The sequence below is a fragment of the Salvia miltiorrhiza genome, chromosome 6 (assembly GCF_028751815.1).
Source record: "Salvia miltiorrhiza cultivar Shanhuang (shh) chromosome 6, IMPLAD_Smil_shh, whole genome shotgun sequence".
Classification (NCBI taxonomy): Eukaryota; Viridiplantae; Streptophyta; class Magnoliopsida; order Lamiales; family Lamiaceae; genus Salvia; species Salvia miltiorrhiza.
The window spans coordinates 15,654,624-15,673,082 of record NC_080392.1 but is presented as its reverse complement, the minus strand read 5'-3'; the positions used below and the strand labels follow the sequence as shown (position 1 = coordinate 15,673,082).

Here is an 18,459-nt window from a genome sequence, read left to right as displayed (position 1 = left end):
GCAGCTCTTTTACACTCATTTTCTCTCCAATATTAGATAATATTATCCTATGGTAGGAGTGTGAATATTTTCTAACATTTTCTCATCTTTTCATCTCTAGTAAATATATGATAAAAAAAAAGAGAGAGGAGAAAATACTAATATTTTCTTACCACTCATTTTCCAATAAAAATTTTACAACTAAAATAAACATATCCTAAAATTTTTACAATCAAAGTATACGACAATGTTTTGATCAACATAATATATAGTATTATATTAAATTTTATTGTTTCCTAGTATTATATAGTATTATAAATAAATAAATATATAGTATATGTAGTATCTTTTCACATGTTTACTAGAGATGAAAAGATGAGAAAATGTTGAAAAATATTTTCACACCCCTACCTTAGGATAATATTATATTATCCAATATTGCAGAGAAAATGAGTGAAAATGAGCTGTACGAGAAAATTTTCCACACTGATGGGAGAAAATTTTCCATCATATATAATAAACATGTGAAAATTGTGAAAAATGGTTGAAAAATATAATTTTTCTCTCATTTTCTATCAAAGTAAACGCGCACCCTATAAGTATAATCTATTAATTTAATATTCCCTCCGTCCCACGAAGCATGACCAAGTTTTCTTTTTGGATTGTCCCACGAAGCTTGACCAGTTTTCTTATATGGCAAAAAATTACCCTTTATTCACATTTTCATTTTTACACTTACCACATTTAACACACAGAATACCAATTTTTTAAAATTCATACCGAAAAGAACTTGGTCACGCTTCATGGAATGGAGGGAGTATAATACTATATATTTATTTATGTTGATCAAAACATTGTCGTATACTTTTTTTTTCCCTTTCAAAATTGTGATAAAAGTAACAAGCCATTAATTTGGCAATCTCTTCACCAATCGTCAAGAGCCGAAAACAAGTCATTGAATATGACGGTATAGCTTGCTTGAATCACATACTTCAAAAGAAATTTTTGAGGTAAATAAATTTTATTGTTCCAAAAGGGCACTCACTCGATAGAGTTTTCTCATTTCATGATTCTGGCCTTTTCGGTATCCTTTCCATGAACAGCTCAATCACTTTTTTCTTTCATATTTTTTTTGGTAAATAAAAACTTTCATTCACACACTAAAGGTGCAATCTAAAAGGAAATACAAAGTTCAATAATTACAAAAACAGTCTAAATTCACAATTCCATGCAATAAAATGGATTACAAGCATGCTAGGACATAAGTTTGACATGCAAAATCAAAACCTCACTTTGATTATTTCGATGAGGTCCTCAAAGATTCCATAGAGCTTTCCCTCCTTACAATTCTCAAATATTGTTGAAAGTGGCATAATGGACTAATTTAGAAAGGCCTAAACATTTCAGATGATACTGATTATAACAGATTTTTGTAATAAGGAACTCATATCATTTATGTTTATAAGGTTATATACCAATTTATCCCTGTCTTTCACCCTTGATATTTGTAATTTAGTTTTTGAATCAAATAACTATTATAAGGTTATATTTGTTTTTTAAAACGCAATAGAATAATAATGAAAATCATTAAACTATTGTAAATAATATAATTTATTATATATTGTACATTACTTATTCATATATATATATATATATATATGTATGATGGAACTTGTAGATACGGTTATGAGAATACAGAATCTGTTTTTCTCTCTTCTTTCTCTCCTTCACTTATCTCTCTGAATCTTCCATTCTTTACTTTGGAATTGCTTGCTCAAGGGGATATTACAATACGTTATCAGCACGAGTCTCTAGCCAATTGAGTGAACACGGAGATAGACCATAAGAAAAAAATCGTATTTTTCTTGCAAGAATGTCAAACTCAAACTTGCAACTCATGGAGAATGAAAGTACATTGTGTCTAGAGGATAGTGCCACAACACATACTATACTTACTGATAGAAAATATTTTCAAACTCTTACTGAAAAAAGGGGGAGCGTCACTACAATTGCAAATGACAATATCCTTATTGTCGGCTCTGGAAGAGTTTCTCTAATACTCCCTATGGGTACAGAATTAATTATCAATGATGCACTTTTGTATCCACAATCAAAACGTACCCTTCTTAGTTTTAAAGACATCCGACTAAACAGTTTTCACATTGAAACTGAAACCGATAACAATAGTGAATTTCTTCTCATCACTCAGAATGTTGGATGTAGGAAACAAATTCTTGAGAAGTTCCCTTCTTTCTCCTCTGGGTTGTATTATACTCATATTAAATCTAACAATCATGTTGCGTTAAGCATAAAATTTAAAGACCCAAAATCTTTTATATTATGGCATGAACGATTGGGTCATCCTGGGCATAATATGATACGTCGGATTATTACTAATGCTATTGGGCACAATATACAAACAAAAGATCTTTCACCTTCAAATGAATTTGTTTGTGAAGCATGTGCAAAAAGTAAGCTTATAGTACGACCTTCTCGTACCAAAGTTAAATTAGAATCTCCTTCTTTTCTTGAACGAATTCAAGGAGATATATGTGGACCAATTCACCCGGCGTCCGGACCATTTCAATATTTTATGGTCCTGATTGATGCTTCTACTCGATGGACTTATGTATGCTTATTATCTACTCGCAATAAAGCATTTGCAAAGCTTATTGCCAAAATAATTGAATTAAGAGCTCAATTTCCTGATTACCCAATAAAGTCCATTCGAATGGACAACGCTGGTGAATTCACATCAAAATCTTTTGATGAATATTGTATGTCATTGGGTATCAAAGTGGAGCATCCTATTCCATATGTCCACACACAAAATGGTCTAGCTGAATCCTTAATCAAACGTTTAAAACTAGTAGCTAGACCATTGCTACAAAAATCAAACTTACCTATTACTTGTTGGGGTCATGCGATTTTGCATGCTGCAAATTTGCTCCAAATCCGACCAACTGCATATCGTGAATATTCCCCAATACAATTAGTACGTGGTAAAGAACCAAATATTTCCCATCTGCGAATATTTGGTTGTGGAGTTTATACTCCAATAGCGCCACCAAAACGTACCACAATGGGCCCTCAGCGTAAGCTAGGTATATACGTGGGTTATGAATCTCCATCTATAATTAAATTTCTTGAACCCATGACTGGGGATCAATTTACTGCCCGGTACGCTGACTGTATTTTTGATGAAGATCATTTCCCGACATTAGGGGGAGACAAAAGCCCAACTTCAACACAATGTCGACAAATTTCATGGAATGAAAAGAATCTTCACTATTTAGATCCACGTACTAATGAATTTGAACTGGAAGTTCAAATGATAATTAACTTGCAATATTTAGCAAGTAATTTGCCAGATGCATTTACTGATCATAAAGGAGTGACAAAATCTCATATTCCTGCTATGAATGCACCACAAAGGATTGAAGTTCCATATGGACAAAATAAATCAGCTGATAATCCCGAACGCCAGAAGCGTGGGAGACTTATTGGTGCTAAAGATAAAAATCCCCGCAAAGGAAAATCAAATAAGAATATGATATCACTCCAACAACCTCTTGAAGAGGATCATCTTGTAGATAATAATTCCAGTACTTCTAAAAGTGCACTAACTAATACTGGGATTGCGGAACAACCAGATCATAATATAATGGGAATTGATAAAAATCTGGTTGATGTCAACATTGAAGTTGCTATGAACTTTATAAATACGGGAGAAACTTATAACATAAATGTTATTATAATAGACGATGTATTTGCCTCTACAATTGCATGTACTATTTCAAATGATAATCTGGATCCAGAACCAAAAACAGTAGCACAGTGCCGGAAGCGCTCTGATTGGTTGAAATGGAAGGAAGCAATTGAGGCAGAGTATAACTCGCTAAAGAAAAGAAAAGTTCTTGGTACTATAATACTTATACCCGACAATGTTGAACCATTGGGATATAGATGGGTATTTGTACGAAAGAGAGATGAGAACAATGAGGTGGCAAGATATAAAGCGAGATTAGTAGCTCAAGGGTTTTCGCAGAGACCTGGAATTGATTTTGATCAAACATATTCTCATGTTTTAGATGGCATAACATTCCGCTATTTGATATCTCTGGCATCATCAATGAATTTAGAAATGCAGTTAATGGACGTCGTGACTGCATATTTATATGGGTCACTAGACGCTGATATTTATATGAAAATCCCCGAAGGATTCAAAATTCCTCATATGAAGGAAAATGAAAATCGTGACATGTATTGTGTGAAATTAGAAAAATCGTTGTACGGTTTAAAACAGTGGGGAAAGATGTGGTATAACCGACTTAGTGAATTCCTCTTGAAGAAGGAATACGTGAACAATGATATATGCCCTTGTGTGTTCATTAAAAGATCACAAAATGGTTTTTGTATCATTTCTGTTTATGTTGATGATATAAATATAATTGGAACACGCAAAGAGGTTGAAGAAGCTCGTTCATGCTTAAAGATGGAGTTTGAAATGAAAGACTTGGGTAAAACCAAGTTTTGTCTCGGCCTGCAGATCGAACATCTCCCTGAAGGAATTCTTGTACACCAGTCAACTTATGTGAGTAAGATTTTAGAGAAATTCTATATGGATAAATCACATCCGCTTAGCACACCTATGGTTGTCCGATCACTGGAAGTAGATAAGGACCCATTTAGACCTAAAGAAAATGATGAGGATATTTTAGGACCAGAAGTTCCTTATTTGAGTGCAATTGGAGCACTACTTTATCTCGCAAATTGCACAAGGCCTGACATAGCATTTGCGGTTAACTTGCTAGCAAGATTCAGTGCTTCTCCTACACGAAGACATTGGAATGGTGTTAAACACATACTTCGTTATCTTCAAGGTACAAAAGATCTTGGTTTGTTCTATCCAAGAAACCAAGACATGACATTGGTAGGCTATGCGGATGCTGGTTATTTATCTGATCCCCATAATGCTAAATCTCAGACTGGTTATGTTTTTCTCTGTGGTGGTACAGCTATTTCTTGGAGATCTGTTAAACAGACTCTAGTTACTACATCCTCAAACCACTCAGAGATTATCGCTTTACATGAAACCGCTAAAGAATGTGCATGGTTAAGATCATTGATACAACACATTCGCGGATCTTGTAGTATTGCGAATGATAAATCTCCCACTGTCCTATATGAGGACAATGCTGCTTGTGTTGCACAAATGGATAGCGGGTACATTAAAGGAAATTTAACAAAACATATATTACCTAAATTCTTTTACCCGCATGAGCTCCAGAAGAGCGGCGAAATTAAAATAAATAAAATTCGCTCTTGTGATAATCTGGCAGATTTATTCACAAAATCCCTTCCTACGTCAACTTTTGAAAAACATGTTCATAATATTGGAATGCGTAGGCTTAGTAGATTATTAGCTTGAGGGGGAGCGAATTCATTATGCCTTGAAGGTGTATTTTTGTTGTACTCTTTTTTCCTTACTAAGTTTTTCCCATTGGGTTTTCTTAGTTAATGAGGCAACAAATCCAACACAAAGTCATACATATCACATGTACTCTTTTCTTTGACTGTTTTTTCCCACATGATTTTTCAGCGAAAGAGGCATGAACATAATCAAGTAATGTACAAGGGGGAGTATTGTAAATAATATTATTTATTATATATTGTACATTACTTATTCATATATATATATATATATGTATGATGGAACTTGTAGATACGGTTATGAAAATACATAATCTGTTTTTCTCTCTTCTTTCTCTCGTTCACTTATCTCTCTGAATCTTCCATTCTTTACTTTGGAATTGCTTGCTCAAGGGGATATTACAATACAACTATTTTCAAATAAAAAAGAAAAGAAAATCATTAAACAGCGCAATTGGCCTTCATACTCTTTGGGCTTATACAATGGCCAGTTCTGTGTAGTGGTAGCAAATTACATGCAAATAATATTTGTTAGCCCGAAGCTTCAGCCCGGTAAGGTTTTAAGGGCCCAAACCAATAATATTATTTCAACGCCTCTCTCTCTCTCTTCCAAATAATATTCAAGAAATTACAATAATAAAAGGGTGGTTCTAGTATAGATCCTATTTTACTTAAAACAATAAAAAATATTAATGAATAGAATATAGATTATATTGCCCTTAGAATCCCAATTAAAGTTGATAAGGTTATTTGTGGATTTGAGTTGCATTGTGGGCCAATAGAATAGCAGTTGAGGGGAAGTGAATGGTGATGAAGGTTTTAGGCTTTTAGCCACCAAGGTAACGAGGTGGACGTGATGCACATTCCCACTAATCTTCTTCTTTTCCAACCCGCTCCCGTTCTTCATAGCATCACCGTATTTCACTTTGGTTTTATTATAACTAGTACGCGCTCTCGTGTGATGCACGAACCATGATAAATTTATTAATTTTTAAAATTTTAAGTTATATAAAAATATCAAAATATCATTATTTATGAATTAGATTAATTGATAACAAAAAATTGTGTTAATTTAAATATTAATATTTGATTTAAAATAGAGTATAATAATATTATTATCAAATTGATGAGTATAATATTAAATTTAATGGATATTATATAATAATAATTAAATATGTATAATAATAATTAATTTTATATATTGTAAAACAAATACTGTAATTCAATCTCATTTTGAGCAAATAACACTAAATCAAAATCAATAGCCGTCATTTAACATAGCAATTTTAGGTCTTAAAAGATCAAATTGTATTATTATTAAAAGTTCATATTTATTTAGCCCACAACTAATTAAAAATCAGGAAAATATAACAACAAATAAGTTTAGATAATTAAATAAATCTATATTAACGAAAACCTACAAATAATTAAATTGTGTAATGTAGTCTAATGGTAAAGGACCCTTTTTTACACTCCATTGACCCGTGGTCGAATCGAATCTTCTCGGAAGCAATTTTTTGCGCATAAAAAATTTAATGGCTGCGCTTTTTATTTGGGATTATGGCCTAGGGTGTAATTATGTTGAAGCCCAGCTATTTTTTTTCAAAAAGTTGACGTTATGTATCAATTTATGTAATCTAAGCAATACAAATATACCACAACTCTCTCCTAAGCAAAAAATGGGAGCAATTATATATAGGGGTGGAGCAAAATATCGAAAAATCGGTATACCGCACTTACCGTACCGAAAAAATACCAAAAATACCGAAATTTCGGTACGGTATTGTACCGTACCAAAGATTTTCGGTACGACAACGGTATCATTTTCCTCATACCGCGGTATACCGATATATACCGATACCGCAGTATATGCCAAAAAATCGGTATATACCGTTGTTTAGGTATATACCACCGGTATATACCGATAGTATATACCAAAAAAATCCGTATACCGTTGGAATCAATTTTATATATATATATATATATATATATATATATATATATATATATATTATTAGTGGTAAATTATTTTTTTTGCTTTGTTGAAGATGTGGAGTTTAATTGTTAGAAAGTTATTTGTATTTGTTTAATGAAATTTCAATATGTACAAATATACGGTATATCTTAATGGTTTGGCAATTTAGGCATGAAACGATACAACAATAATTTTGATAATACCGTAAGGTATGGTATACCGACTTTCGGTATGGTATACCGCACTATCGGTACGACAACGGTATTAAAATTCTTATACCGAAATTTTCGGTATACCGAAAAGTACGGTACGACAACGGTATGGAAATTCTCATACCGCAATTTACGGTATGGTATACGGTATGATGAAAAATTTTCTGTATACTTTACCGATCCACCCCTAATTATATACTAATTTATGAAACGATTTAATTGCTTCCTAAATACAACAATGTTGCTTATAAAATCTTTTTAATCATTCTTGTTACTGTTGCTTTTGTAGAAAGAAGCTTTTCAAAATTGAAGTTGTTCAAGCCATACTTAAGGACAACTATATCGTAAAAAATAATAAATGGACTTGCTTCAATAGCGATTGAATGTGATATTTTGGAAAAGAATAATGACGAAAGTGTTGTAGATGATTTTGTTCCAAAACTTGCAAGTAGAGCAACACTTTTTAAGTGAATGACATAGTTTTATATATTTATTTATTAATTTGACAAAAAGATGTAGTACTCCCTCCGTCCCATGAAGCATGACCAAGTTCTTTTCGGCACAAGTTTTAAGAAATTGATATTTTGTGTGTTAAGTGTGGTTGGTGTAAAAGTGAAAAGGTGAATAAACAATAATTTTTTTGCCATATAAGGAAATTGGTCAAGCTTCGTGGAACAAATCAAAAAGGAAACTTGGTCATGCTTCGTGGGACGGAGGGGGTATTATTTAATCAAATATTTTTATATGAGTAATTTTTTTCTCAACTATAAACAGAGGGCCCAAATTTTAAAATTCGCACAGGGCGTACGTTTTCCTAGCCCCGCCCCTGAGTCTTTCATGATCTATTCTCTTCCGATCAACCCCAGGATCCTGCTAATGTCCTCAGTGCGGTCGAGCCTGTGGTCACGGGAGACATGAACATAACTCTTACCTCCCCCTACACCAAAACAGAGGTTGTTTATGCTATTAAACAGATGCATCCACTCAAAGTCCTGGGGCCGGATGGTAATGCCTATCCTCTTTTACTCATCTTGTTCGCCTTTTATTCGTCATGATATTATCCCTGTTTTGCTTGGTGTGTTGAATAATGGGGTTTTCCCTCGCCCTATAAATTCTACGTTTTTATGCCTTATCCTCAAAAAGAAAAACTGTATCTCTCCTGTTGATTTTAGGCCTATTAGTATTTGCAATGTGATTTACAAAATAATATCCAAGGTCATTACAAATCGGTTTAAATCTGTCCTGCCCTCTATCATTAATGAAAAGCAGTCTGCTTTTGTTCCAGGACGACATATTACTGATAATGCTTTTGTTGGCGTTTGAGACTTTCCACATGATGAAACTCAATAAAGCTAGAACTAAGGGGGTGTTTGCTTTTAAACTGGACATGGAAAAAGCTTATGATCGTGTTGAGTGGTGTTTTCTTGAGAGTATGATGAGGCAATTGGGGTTCCATCACTTTGTTGTTGAGTTGATTATGCGTTGTGTGTCTTCTGTTTCGTTTCAAGTGTTGGTTAATGGTTTTTCCGGGGAGACATTTGCGCCGGGGCGTGGGCTTCGGCAGGGTGACCCCTTATCACCCTATCTTTTCTTGTTTTATGCCGAAGCTTTGTCAGGTTTGATCAGGAGGGCTGAAACAAGGTCGTTACTCCATGGGGCTCGTCTGTGCCGTACGGTGCCTTGTGTGAGCCATCTTTTCTTCGCAGATGACTGCATCATTTTCGCCAGGGCCACCAGGGTGGAGGTTGATATTGTTAAGGAAATTCTGTTATCCTATGAGAGAGTATCGGGACAAAAAGTAAACTTGAACAAGTCTTCTATCAATTTTAGTGGTGGCGTTCCGGTGGAGCTCAAGGAGGCCCTTGCTATTCAGATGGGTGTTCAGTGTGAAGCGCAACAAGGGAGATATTTTGGTATTCCTAGTACGGTGGGAAGATCTAAGATTGAGATTTTCCAAATGCTTGTGGACCGGACGCGGAAGAAAAGGTAAAGATTGGAAAAGAAAATTCCTCTCGGGCGGGCAAGATTGTTCTAATAAATCCGTGCTCCAATCTATCCCCTCTTATTTGATGAGTTGCTTTGCTATTCCATCTCAAATTTGCCAGAGGCTGAATATTGTGGCGGCAAGTTTATTTTGGGGACAGAAAGTCGATGAAAGGCGTACTCATTGGAAGAGTCAGACTAAATTGTGTTCACCTAAGTTTCGAGAGGGACTCGGTTTTCATGACATTGCTTTGTTTAATCAAGCTATGCTTGCTAAACAGACATGGCGACTGCTCCAAGATGATAATTCTATTCTTGCTCGCTCTTTGAAGGCAAGGTACTACCCCCGGATATATATATTCTCCTAGCCAACCAAGCCCATAATCCCTCTTTTGCATGGAAAAGCTTGTTGGCAGGACGTGATCTCTTGAACGAGGGTATTGTTTGGCGTACGTATTGGAGATGGGTCCCGAATTAGGATTGGCCGTGATGCGTGGTTACCGGATGGAAGTGGTAAGATTAAGACGGCCTGGTAAGATTAAGACGGCCTGTGTTCCTGAGGCGACAATGGATAATAGAAAAATTTATTTATTTTAATTCCAACAAAAATGATTTACAAAAAAATATTTGTAAATTTAGTTATTTAAATTTTTATACATTGCATATTTATTTAAATTGAGCATTTGAACATTTACACGAACTATTTATTTAGCGAACCCTAAAGAATTATTTCAATTAATTATTTCAGTTCGACAATTCATCGCAGATGTTTTAATTGTCATATCAGTCATTTTATTGCTTTTAGCATCCCTTACCATGCCACGCCCTAGTATTAAAGTCTATTCCTATTCACTCACGTACAACCGCGTCAATCAAATCTCAATTTTAAACCATGCCTATGAGTGTCATAGGCTTACCAACTCATCAGCTAAGTCTCCACCTCTCCATTTTATTCAACGTCTCCCACCCACTTCTCACAAATCCCTCGCAAAAACGAAAGAAAACTCAGCATTAGGAGCAAGCAAGCTTACTCAAAACATGCATCAAGCTCATCTCCCTCATCAATTTTCAGCACATCAACAACTGAACAAATCCAAAAGTTTTGCAGAATGATAACCCAACAGATTTCTTTTGAAGGTTAAACCTCTAACTCTCTTACTCGAGCACTTCTTTTGAAACAGAAACTCAAATTAGAACCCACAACACATATACTGATTCCATCATATATAAATTTGCATATGACAACAAGACCCAAACTCAATGATGTTTATTTTATTGTCTGTGCATATACATACATACATGAAGCATGTTTTCTAAATAGAAATGAAGAAGGAAGAAGTAGAAATTGAAGATATGTTTTTATTCTTTATTTTCAACTTGAGATGTTGAGGCGGGGTTTTGCTGCTGTCGGCGACGGTGGCAAATTTGCCGCTGCTCGCCGGAGTTCAGAGAAACGAGGAGAGGCGGCACCTGCGCCGTTGTTTTGAGTGTGTGCGTGAGATGAGAGAGAGAGAGATGAAATGGGGGTGGAGGCGGCGACGATTGGCCTTATCGGTTGATGCTGTCGCCGGGAGTCTGATTGAGAGATGGAGAAATCGAGGGAGTCGGTGGTTCAGGAAAGTCAGGCGGCGGTGGCTGGCTTCAGCTGCTGCTGCCGTTGAAGAAGAAGGGGGATGGGTGAGCGGCGCCTGTGCGCAGTCTGCTTTTGTGTGTGTGTGTGTGGGCGTGTGTTTTGAGAAAAGGAGGAAGAAAGGTTTAGGGTGAATATTAGCGCCCGTTTGGTGGACTCGTAGAGTCCTTATTGCTAATTTTACTTGATCATTTTAAATGTTTGGTAGCCTCTTAACACATGCAGCAAGGCCCGCTTGTAAACTAAAGCCCGGCCCTATTTTACTTATTCTGAAAATGAGCTCCCCCCTTCTCTCCATTTCAAGGATTTCTACAGTACTCAATGCTATTTCTTTCAATACCATTTTTGCCCTTATTCAAATTCAAATGCTTCTAAATTCTCATTTCATCCGCGTCTTCCCTGTCAATTCTCCTCGTCGGCTACTGAGGAACAGCCAATCGACGTTCGCGTGCTTACACCAGGTATAAATTCTCATATGTATCAGGTCGTGCAATTTCCTTGGTTTGCATCCCACGAATTGAGATCTGTAGATTTGTGTAAATGAATCATCTTTACAGATACGAAAACTTGTAGGGTTTTTTACATATTTCTCCGATTTTACACGAATTGAAATTTTTTACAGATGCGAAAAACTTCTAGGGTTTTTTACGCATTTCTCCGATTTTACACGAATTGAAATTTTTTATGGTTTCATACTCTATTCTACAAATGTTTATTGGAGAACGGAATAGATGATTTATTCATTTCTGCTATTTTTTTTTATCTCGTTCATCCCTCACTTCAGCTGTGGGTTACTCATTGGTGGATTCACTTTTTGTTTTTTCTTTTGTTGGACAACTTTGTGAGATAAATTGCTAATTATCAAGAAGATGATAATACTTTCTTCACACCAGATTTTAGTGAATATCATAATAGTTGTTGCCTTGTGAATCCGAATGATATTTTAATTGGTTGTCTCCATTTTGCTTGTTGATGGCAGTGCGCTTGTTCATTAATGTTATTATACTGGTTCCAATTGCTTGTGAAATATGTTGGATTCTCTTAATTGCTTGTGGAAACTGTTGATAGCATATTTTTCTTGGATTTGCTTGTGATATTATACATGTTGAAATATGTTGGATTATATGTTGGATTCTCTTAATTGCTTGTGGAAACTGTTGATAGCATATTTTTCTTGGATTTGCTTGTGATATTATACATGTTGAAATATGTTGGATTTACTTGTGAAATATGTTGGATTCTCTTAATTGCTTGTGGAAAATGTTGATGGCATACTTTTCTTGGATTTGCTTGTGATATTATACAGGTTGAAATATGTTGGATTTGCTTGTGAAATATGTTGGATTTTGCTAGTAAATACACTGCTCCTTTACTTGATTGTTTGTTGTTAATTGGCTAATAAAAATTATAACATTCCTCTGTTAATAGAACCATTGTAGCTAATATTTTCAGTTGGTGATGGCTGATCTTAATTGTCAATTTGTGGTTTCTAGAAATGTCTTCTCCATGCCGGGTGAATGCATATGTGTATGCTATGTTAGAGGAAATTTTGCTTCAGCTATTATTGCAACTTCTAGTTGTGGTTGATCACATGATCAAGATTAGGTCCCGAAAGAGGAAACAGAATTCATTGGCTGAGCCATATAGCATGATAGCTCGTATACCAGAACAAGTTAGGCATATGAATAGGCTGGTATATGTCAATGATGTTGACTGCATTGTGAATATGGATAGAAACACATTCGGTCGGTTATGTCAATTATTAAGACAATTGGGAGGGCTAAGTGATCGAAGGCACGTAAGTGTAGAAGAGCAGGTGGCCATGTTTTTGTCAGTGTTAGCACATCATAAAAAAAATAGGATAGTAAGATTTGATTTCATGCGGTCTGGACAAACCATATCGAACTACGTCCATATTGTGTTAAAGGCCATTTTGTCACTGCATTTGATGTTGTTTGTCAAACCGAAACCTGTTGAAGAAGACTGCGTTGACTCTAGGTGGAGATGGTTTCAGGTATAGGTTATTTGTGTTTTGGTGTTAATTAACTTTTTAAAACAGACCCTGTATTGCTACTAAACAGCTCTGTTGGGTCATGTTTTTATATAATTTTATTAAGTAATCATTTCACTATGTTGTTAGGGTTGCTTAGGGGCATTAGATGGCACGTACATTGACGTCATGGTGCCCAATAAAGATAAACCAAGGTATAGGACACGAAAGGGCCATATATCCACTAATACCCTTGCCGTGTGCGATCGATATTTGAAGTTTGTTTATGTCTTGCCTGGGTGGGAGGGCTCGACAGCTGATTCTAGGGTTCTGCGAGATGCACTCATTAGACCACATGGATTGAGGGTGCCAAAGGGTAATTCAATTTATTATTTAGTAGCCCATTTAATTATGATTTCTAAAATGTTTGATAGTTAAATGAATTTGTCTTTCTATTATGTTAGGAAATTATTACTTGTGTGATAACGGCTACGCGAACTGTGAGGGTTTTTTGGCGCCGTATAAGGGTGTACGATACCATTTAAAGGAGTGGGGACCTATGTGTGCACGACCACAAAACGCTCGGGAATTGTTCAACCTTAGGCATGCGAAAGCACGTAACATAATCGAGCGAGCATTTGGAATCATGAAAATGAGGTGGGGGATTCTCCGGAGTACATCATACTACCCCGTGAAGACACAAAATAGATTAATAATGGCATGCTTCATTATTAATAACTTTATCCGGAGCGAGATGGCAGCGGATCCTATAGAACAGGAGTTTGACAATCTATTCCAAGACAATGTTGTCCCTGAAACTGAGCACGAAGAGTACATCGACGGGGTTGAGAGCTCGCCGGAATGGACTGCGGCAAGGGATGCATTGGCCACTGCCATGTGGCACCAATATATTGCAAATGTTGATCATATGTAGATTTATATATTTTGTATTTTATATGTTTAGTTGTTTTCGAAATAACTTGGAATTTGTCTGCCAACCGAATTGAACCTGTTGTATTGCCTTCTTTTGTGTAATTCCTAAGTATTGTGATGTCTTGTATTATGTGGCTATTTCGGTTGTTGTTTATATGTTAAATTATCCATGAATATATTTTTGATGGACTTGACATTACCATGGATATTATGTGATATGCAGGAATGGATAATGTCAACGAGGACAACGTTGCGGCACCATTTTGCGTTTGTGGACATGGAAAGATGGTGCTTCGTCGGGCTGGCGTACATACTGCCAATCCCGGCCGTTACTTTTATAAGTGCCCGGCAAACAAAAATCACAAGAAATCTTTTATATGGAACGATGAAGTACACCAGCAAGCTGCTTCGTTGAACCAGACTCCAATTGCTCCGTTAAACCAGCCTCCGATGCCGATGGTTATGAACTTGGGGGCCACATCTTCTATTCCACCATGGCGTATGATCGAAATTCACATAGCAATTGGCTTCATTGCGGTTGCGTTGGTGCTTCTCGGTGCCATCATCGGCAAACTTTTCTAATTATTCAAGAATGGAAGAATTATCTATGCTAATGTATTCTCTGCCATATTTTGTAAAAATTAAAAATTGTGGTTAGTTATATTTTGCTTGTTTCAGCTTCGGATAGTATTCCACCAAGAATTATATCAACTAATGTATTCTCTGCCATTTTTAGTTAAGACTATATTATGGTTAGATATATTTTGCTTGGTTTGACTGTTGGAGACTTTTCTATAAAAATATATGCAATATATGCATGGATTAGTCAATGGATGTTATTCAATATAATTTTTAATCCATTAGGATTTTTTTTTTTGAGTAGTTGCATTTTGGGAGCAATAAATGATAAAGTGAGGTGCCATGAAACAATGATGAGAAACCCCTTCAGCCAATTGTTGATTTGATTTCCAACCACTAGCATTAAACACGTTTAATGCCTTCTTCTTTCTACCAGATGTTGATTTGATTTTCAACCACCCACACAAAAATGTTTACTGCAAGCTAACTACTCACTTCACCAATTGTCCAAAAATACTTCTATTTAAGGAGCCATTGTAGCAGAAGCTGATTTCATGCACCACATACTAGTTCAAAAGAGTACTACAGAAATGCCGTTTGACGACATCCCGAAGCAGAAAGAGTTCCTCTACGATGAGAATTGGAGTGCCGAGAAGGACGCACAACTGCTCCGACATCTCATTGCCATGGAAGACGAGTGTTATGGAATACCACCTGCCGAATCACAACATGCAAGGCTAACCGCGCTGTTGAAGCTCAACGAAGAGTTTTGCCCACCCCTGCAGCTAAGTCACGTGGAGGAGCGCGTTGCTTTTCTTGAGGGGCGGTATGAATGCTACAAGAAGCTCACTCGCATGAACGAGACATATTGGGATCTCGAAAAGAACCAAGTTATCGCAGATGACGCGGTTTGGGAGAGAGTTTTAATGGTATGTGATTTGTTATCTATGAAATTGGTGTTTTTAGCTCATTTTTGAACTGTAATAACATGACAATATGCTCACATATTGTAGGCTGATCCATTTGCTGGAGCGTACCTCTATGAGGGTGAGCCAAAATTTTATAAGTTGTGCTTGCTTTTCGGAAAAGACCATGTCAAGGGCGAGGCATCGCGTACTGTGATACTGATAAGTGACTCACCCAACGGCCCAAAGCCGGCTCCAACAGTGGTCATTTCTTCTTCGCCTGACGAAGAAGTTAAAGTTTCCAGCTGTGCGCAAGTTATTTCCAGACGATGCCATGTCAAGCTGTGTTCCATGGACTACCATTGAGAAGAAGGTAAAGTTTCCAGCTGCGTTCCATGGAATGCCAAAGTATCTCGGGACTAAAGCTAAAGGTATGGATGAGAGCTCGTGTGCATCATCAAGTCCTCTAAAGTAGTGGAATCATTTTAATGAACCGTGGGTATAAGCTTGTTTCCAGAAGTTGTTTCTTTTTGTTGCTATGATTATCATGTTCATAGGGCCAACCGTAAAATAGACTTATGGGGTTTCTTTGTACATTAGCTGCCTTTTGTCGTTGGGTTTCCAGAACCTAATTTTGGATCTTCAATTAGCCCCCCTTGATGTCATGTTTGTAAATGATGATTAGATGGCAAGTATCTAATATGATTACCACGGTTCAAGTATATGGATCATTATGCTTTATGATGAAGCTATTTTGGATTGGTCTGATACTTGTTTGCTTCTCGATCATTGCCATGAATTTATAGCAGGACCCTGCACACCTCATCCAGAGAAGACAATAAAATTATGCTATACAAAATAGACAGAATAACACATACAAGTTCTGGACATCTATTGATAATCAAACACGCAAATATAATAAATTCACAACCATCTAGCGTTTAATTACAAAAGAAATGATGCTTTACATATACTTGCATCTAATTCTACTGCACCAAGTATGGTCAAAAGCATAATTTGCAGCAATCACAAAAGAAATGATGCTTCACATATACTTGCATCTAATTCTACTGCAGCAAGTATGGTCAAAAGCATAATTTGCAGCAATCAAAAAGTGCCCCATTAAGTTTAGCACATAGCTATTCTTTCTTGGTATTAAGAAGGTGTGCGACATACTCCGACTTCGCCTCCTCCGGCAGACCAATAAATATCTCAAGGCGTTGAACTTTGTCAGCCAATATTTCACATATATTGAATTTGTCCGTCATCGAAAGTCCAGGAATCTTGCCCAACTGCTCGTACACCGTCTGCCTTGCCTTTCCCAAATCCCACTCATACCCAACACGAGTTGCAAGGTTGTCTATCCGTGCCCCAGTGTTCTTGTTGATCTCACCTAGCATCATTAAAACTGGCTCCATTTCATCGCGTGCCTTTCGTTTCTTCTTTGAAACTTTTGTTGTTGATGCACTCCCGTCACTTTGACAAATACTATCGCCTACGTAGTTGTTCTCCCCTTCTTCATCCAGCTGCGTTCCATGGTTAGAACCACCAATGCTATCTGCCTGATACATCTCATTCAGTGCCTCCATTACGTATTCTGCAGCTTTGCCATTGCCCTATCTTTCCCAAAGACTTCTTGCCATCCCTCAAACATTGGCCAACTCTTGAAACACATCGTGCCAGCATTTTTATCAACCTACAAGAAAAACAACATTAATGAGAACAAATGAAGCTGAATTTATACTAACACAACAGAACAAGTAACATACAACTACAATCTGCTCCCATTGCTCGTTGTTGCAATCAATCATGAAAGTCCCTTTCGAGTTGAAGCCCACTCCAGTCTTGTCCAGAATCAAACATAGAGAATTGTAATTTCTTTTCCAAGCGCCTAATTTCGAATTGATGTGGGGCATCCCTTTAATATCCGTATCAGGAAACTCCTTCCTCATCGCCTCCTCCAGCTTGTGTAAGTAGCCTGCCTTGAACCCATTATCTGCTTTCCAGCCAAGAACGACGAGCTCCTTTAGTGAAGCCAACAGTATCTCTTCTTCCTTTGTCGACCAGCTTCTCCGAGTTTTGTCTGTCTTACAGCCTTTGCCCTTAGCAATCTCGTTGCTACCTGCAACCAAACCTTAAACAACACAATCTTATAAAACATCCAATCGAAGATTCACCAAAACACAAATAACATGCCATCGATTAGAAAATAGAGGAGATTAGAAAATAGAACAATCATCACAATTGCTACGATAAACATATACATTATGACTTCAATTTGTAAATTGAAAGATACCCATCAACAATTAAGAACTAGAACAAAGAAACTGAAACAAAAAGCCTAGCTTTGCGGAGTGAATTAAAAAGAACATCAAATAGAAAAGAATTCTTTACAAATGTTCGAAACTATAGTCATCAAACAAAATTGGAATTTGTTTCACTCAAAGATAGAATCCATAATAATTTACAATAGAAATCGACGCCGAATTCGTCTTTGGAACCTAACCTTGTTGAGCCGAAGCCATGACTCCAACTGCGTTTCTTCTCCACCGAAAAGGTAGTATGCTTCGAAAATTAATTTGGTATGGAGAATTCGTTCTCCAACTCCCGCATACCCCCTTCTCCGATCTTCGTTCTGCCCTATAAAAGAAAAAAAAACCCGCTAAAACTAATCTAAATCCCGCCAAGGGCACATATGACTTTGTCCAAAAAAATTGAGGGATATAAAGGTAATTTCACGTGTAATATCTGTGTTGCATACAAGTATACCAAACAGCGAAACTTGCTAGCATTTGTTTAGTACTGCGCTACCAAACAGCTAACACTAGATTATATTATTG

General features: G+C 36.4%; 2 protein-coding genes across 2 annotated transcripts; one reads left to right on the top strand and one right to left on the bottom strand.

The window, feature by feature from the left end:
* Positions 1-12,707: 12,707 nt before the first annotated feature.
* On the top strand, positions 12,708-14,136 carry LOC130990562 (uncharacterized). The gene is made up of 4 exons (XM_057914785.1): positions 12,708-12,905; positions 13,140-13,226; positions 13,353-13,578; positions 13,667-14,136. Exons 1-4 carry the CDS (start codon positions 12,708-12,710, stop codon positions 14,134-14,136), a joined length of 981 nt encoding a protein of 326 aa, XP_057770768.1.
* A 2,418-nt stretch (positions 14,137-16,554) lies between these two features.
* Positions 16,555-18,229, bottom strand: LOC130990160 (uncharacterized). The gene is made up of 3 exons (XM_057914376.1): positions 18,126-18,229; positions 17,389-17,753; positions 16,555-17,315 (listed from the first exon to the last, which is right to left on the bottom strand). Exons 1-3 carry the CDS (start codon positions 18,142-18,144, stop codon positions 17,208-17,210), a joined length of 492 nt encoding a protein of 163 aa, XP_057770359.1. The 5' UTR covers positions 18,145-18,229; the 3' UTR covers positions 16,555-17,207.
* Between the last annotated feature and the right edge of the window lie 230 nt (positions 18,230-18,459).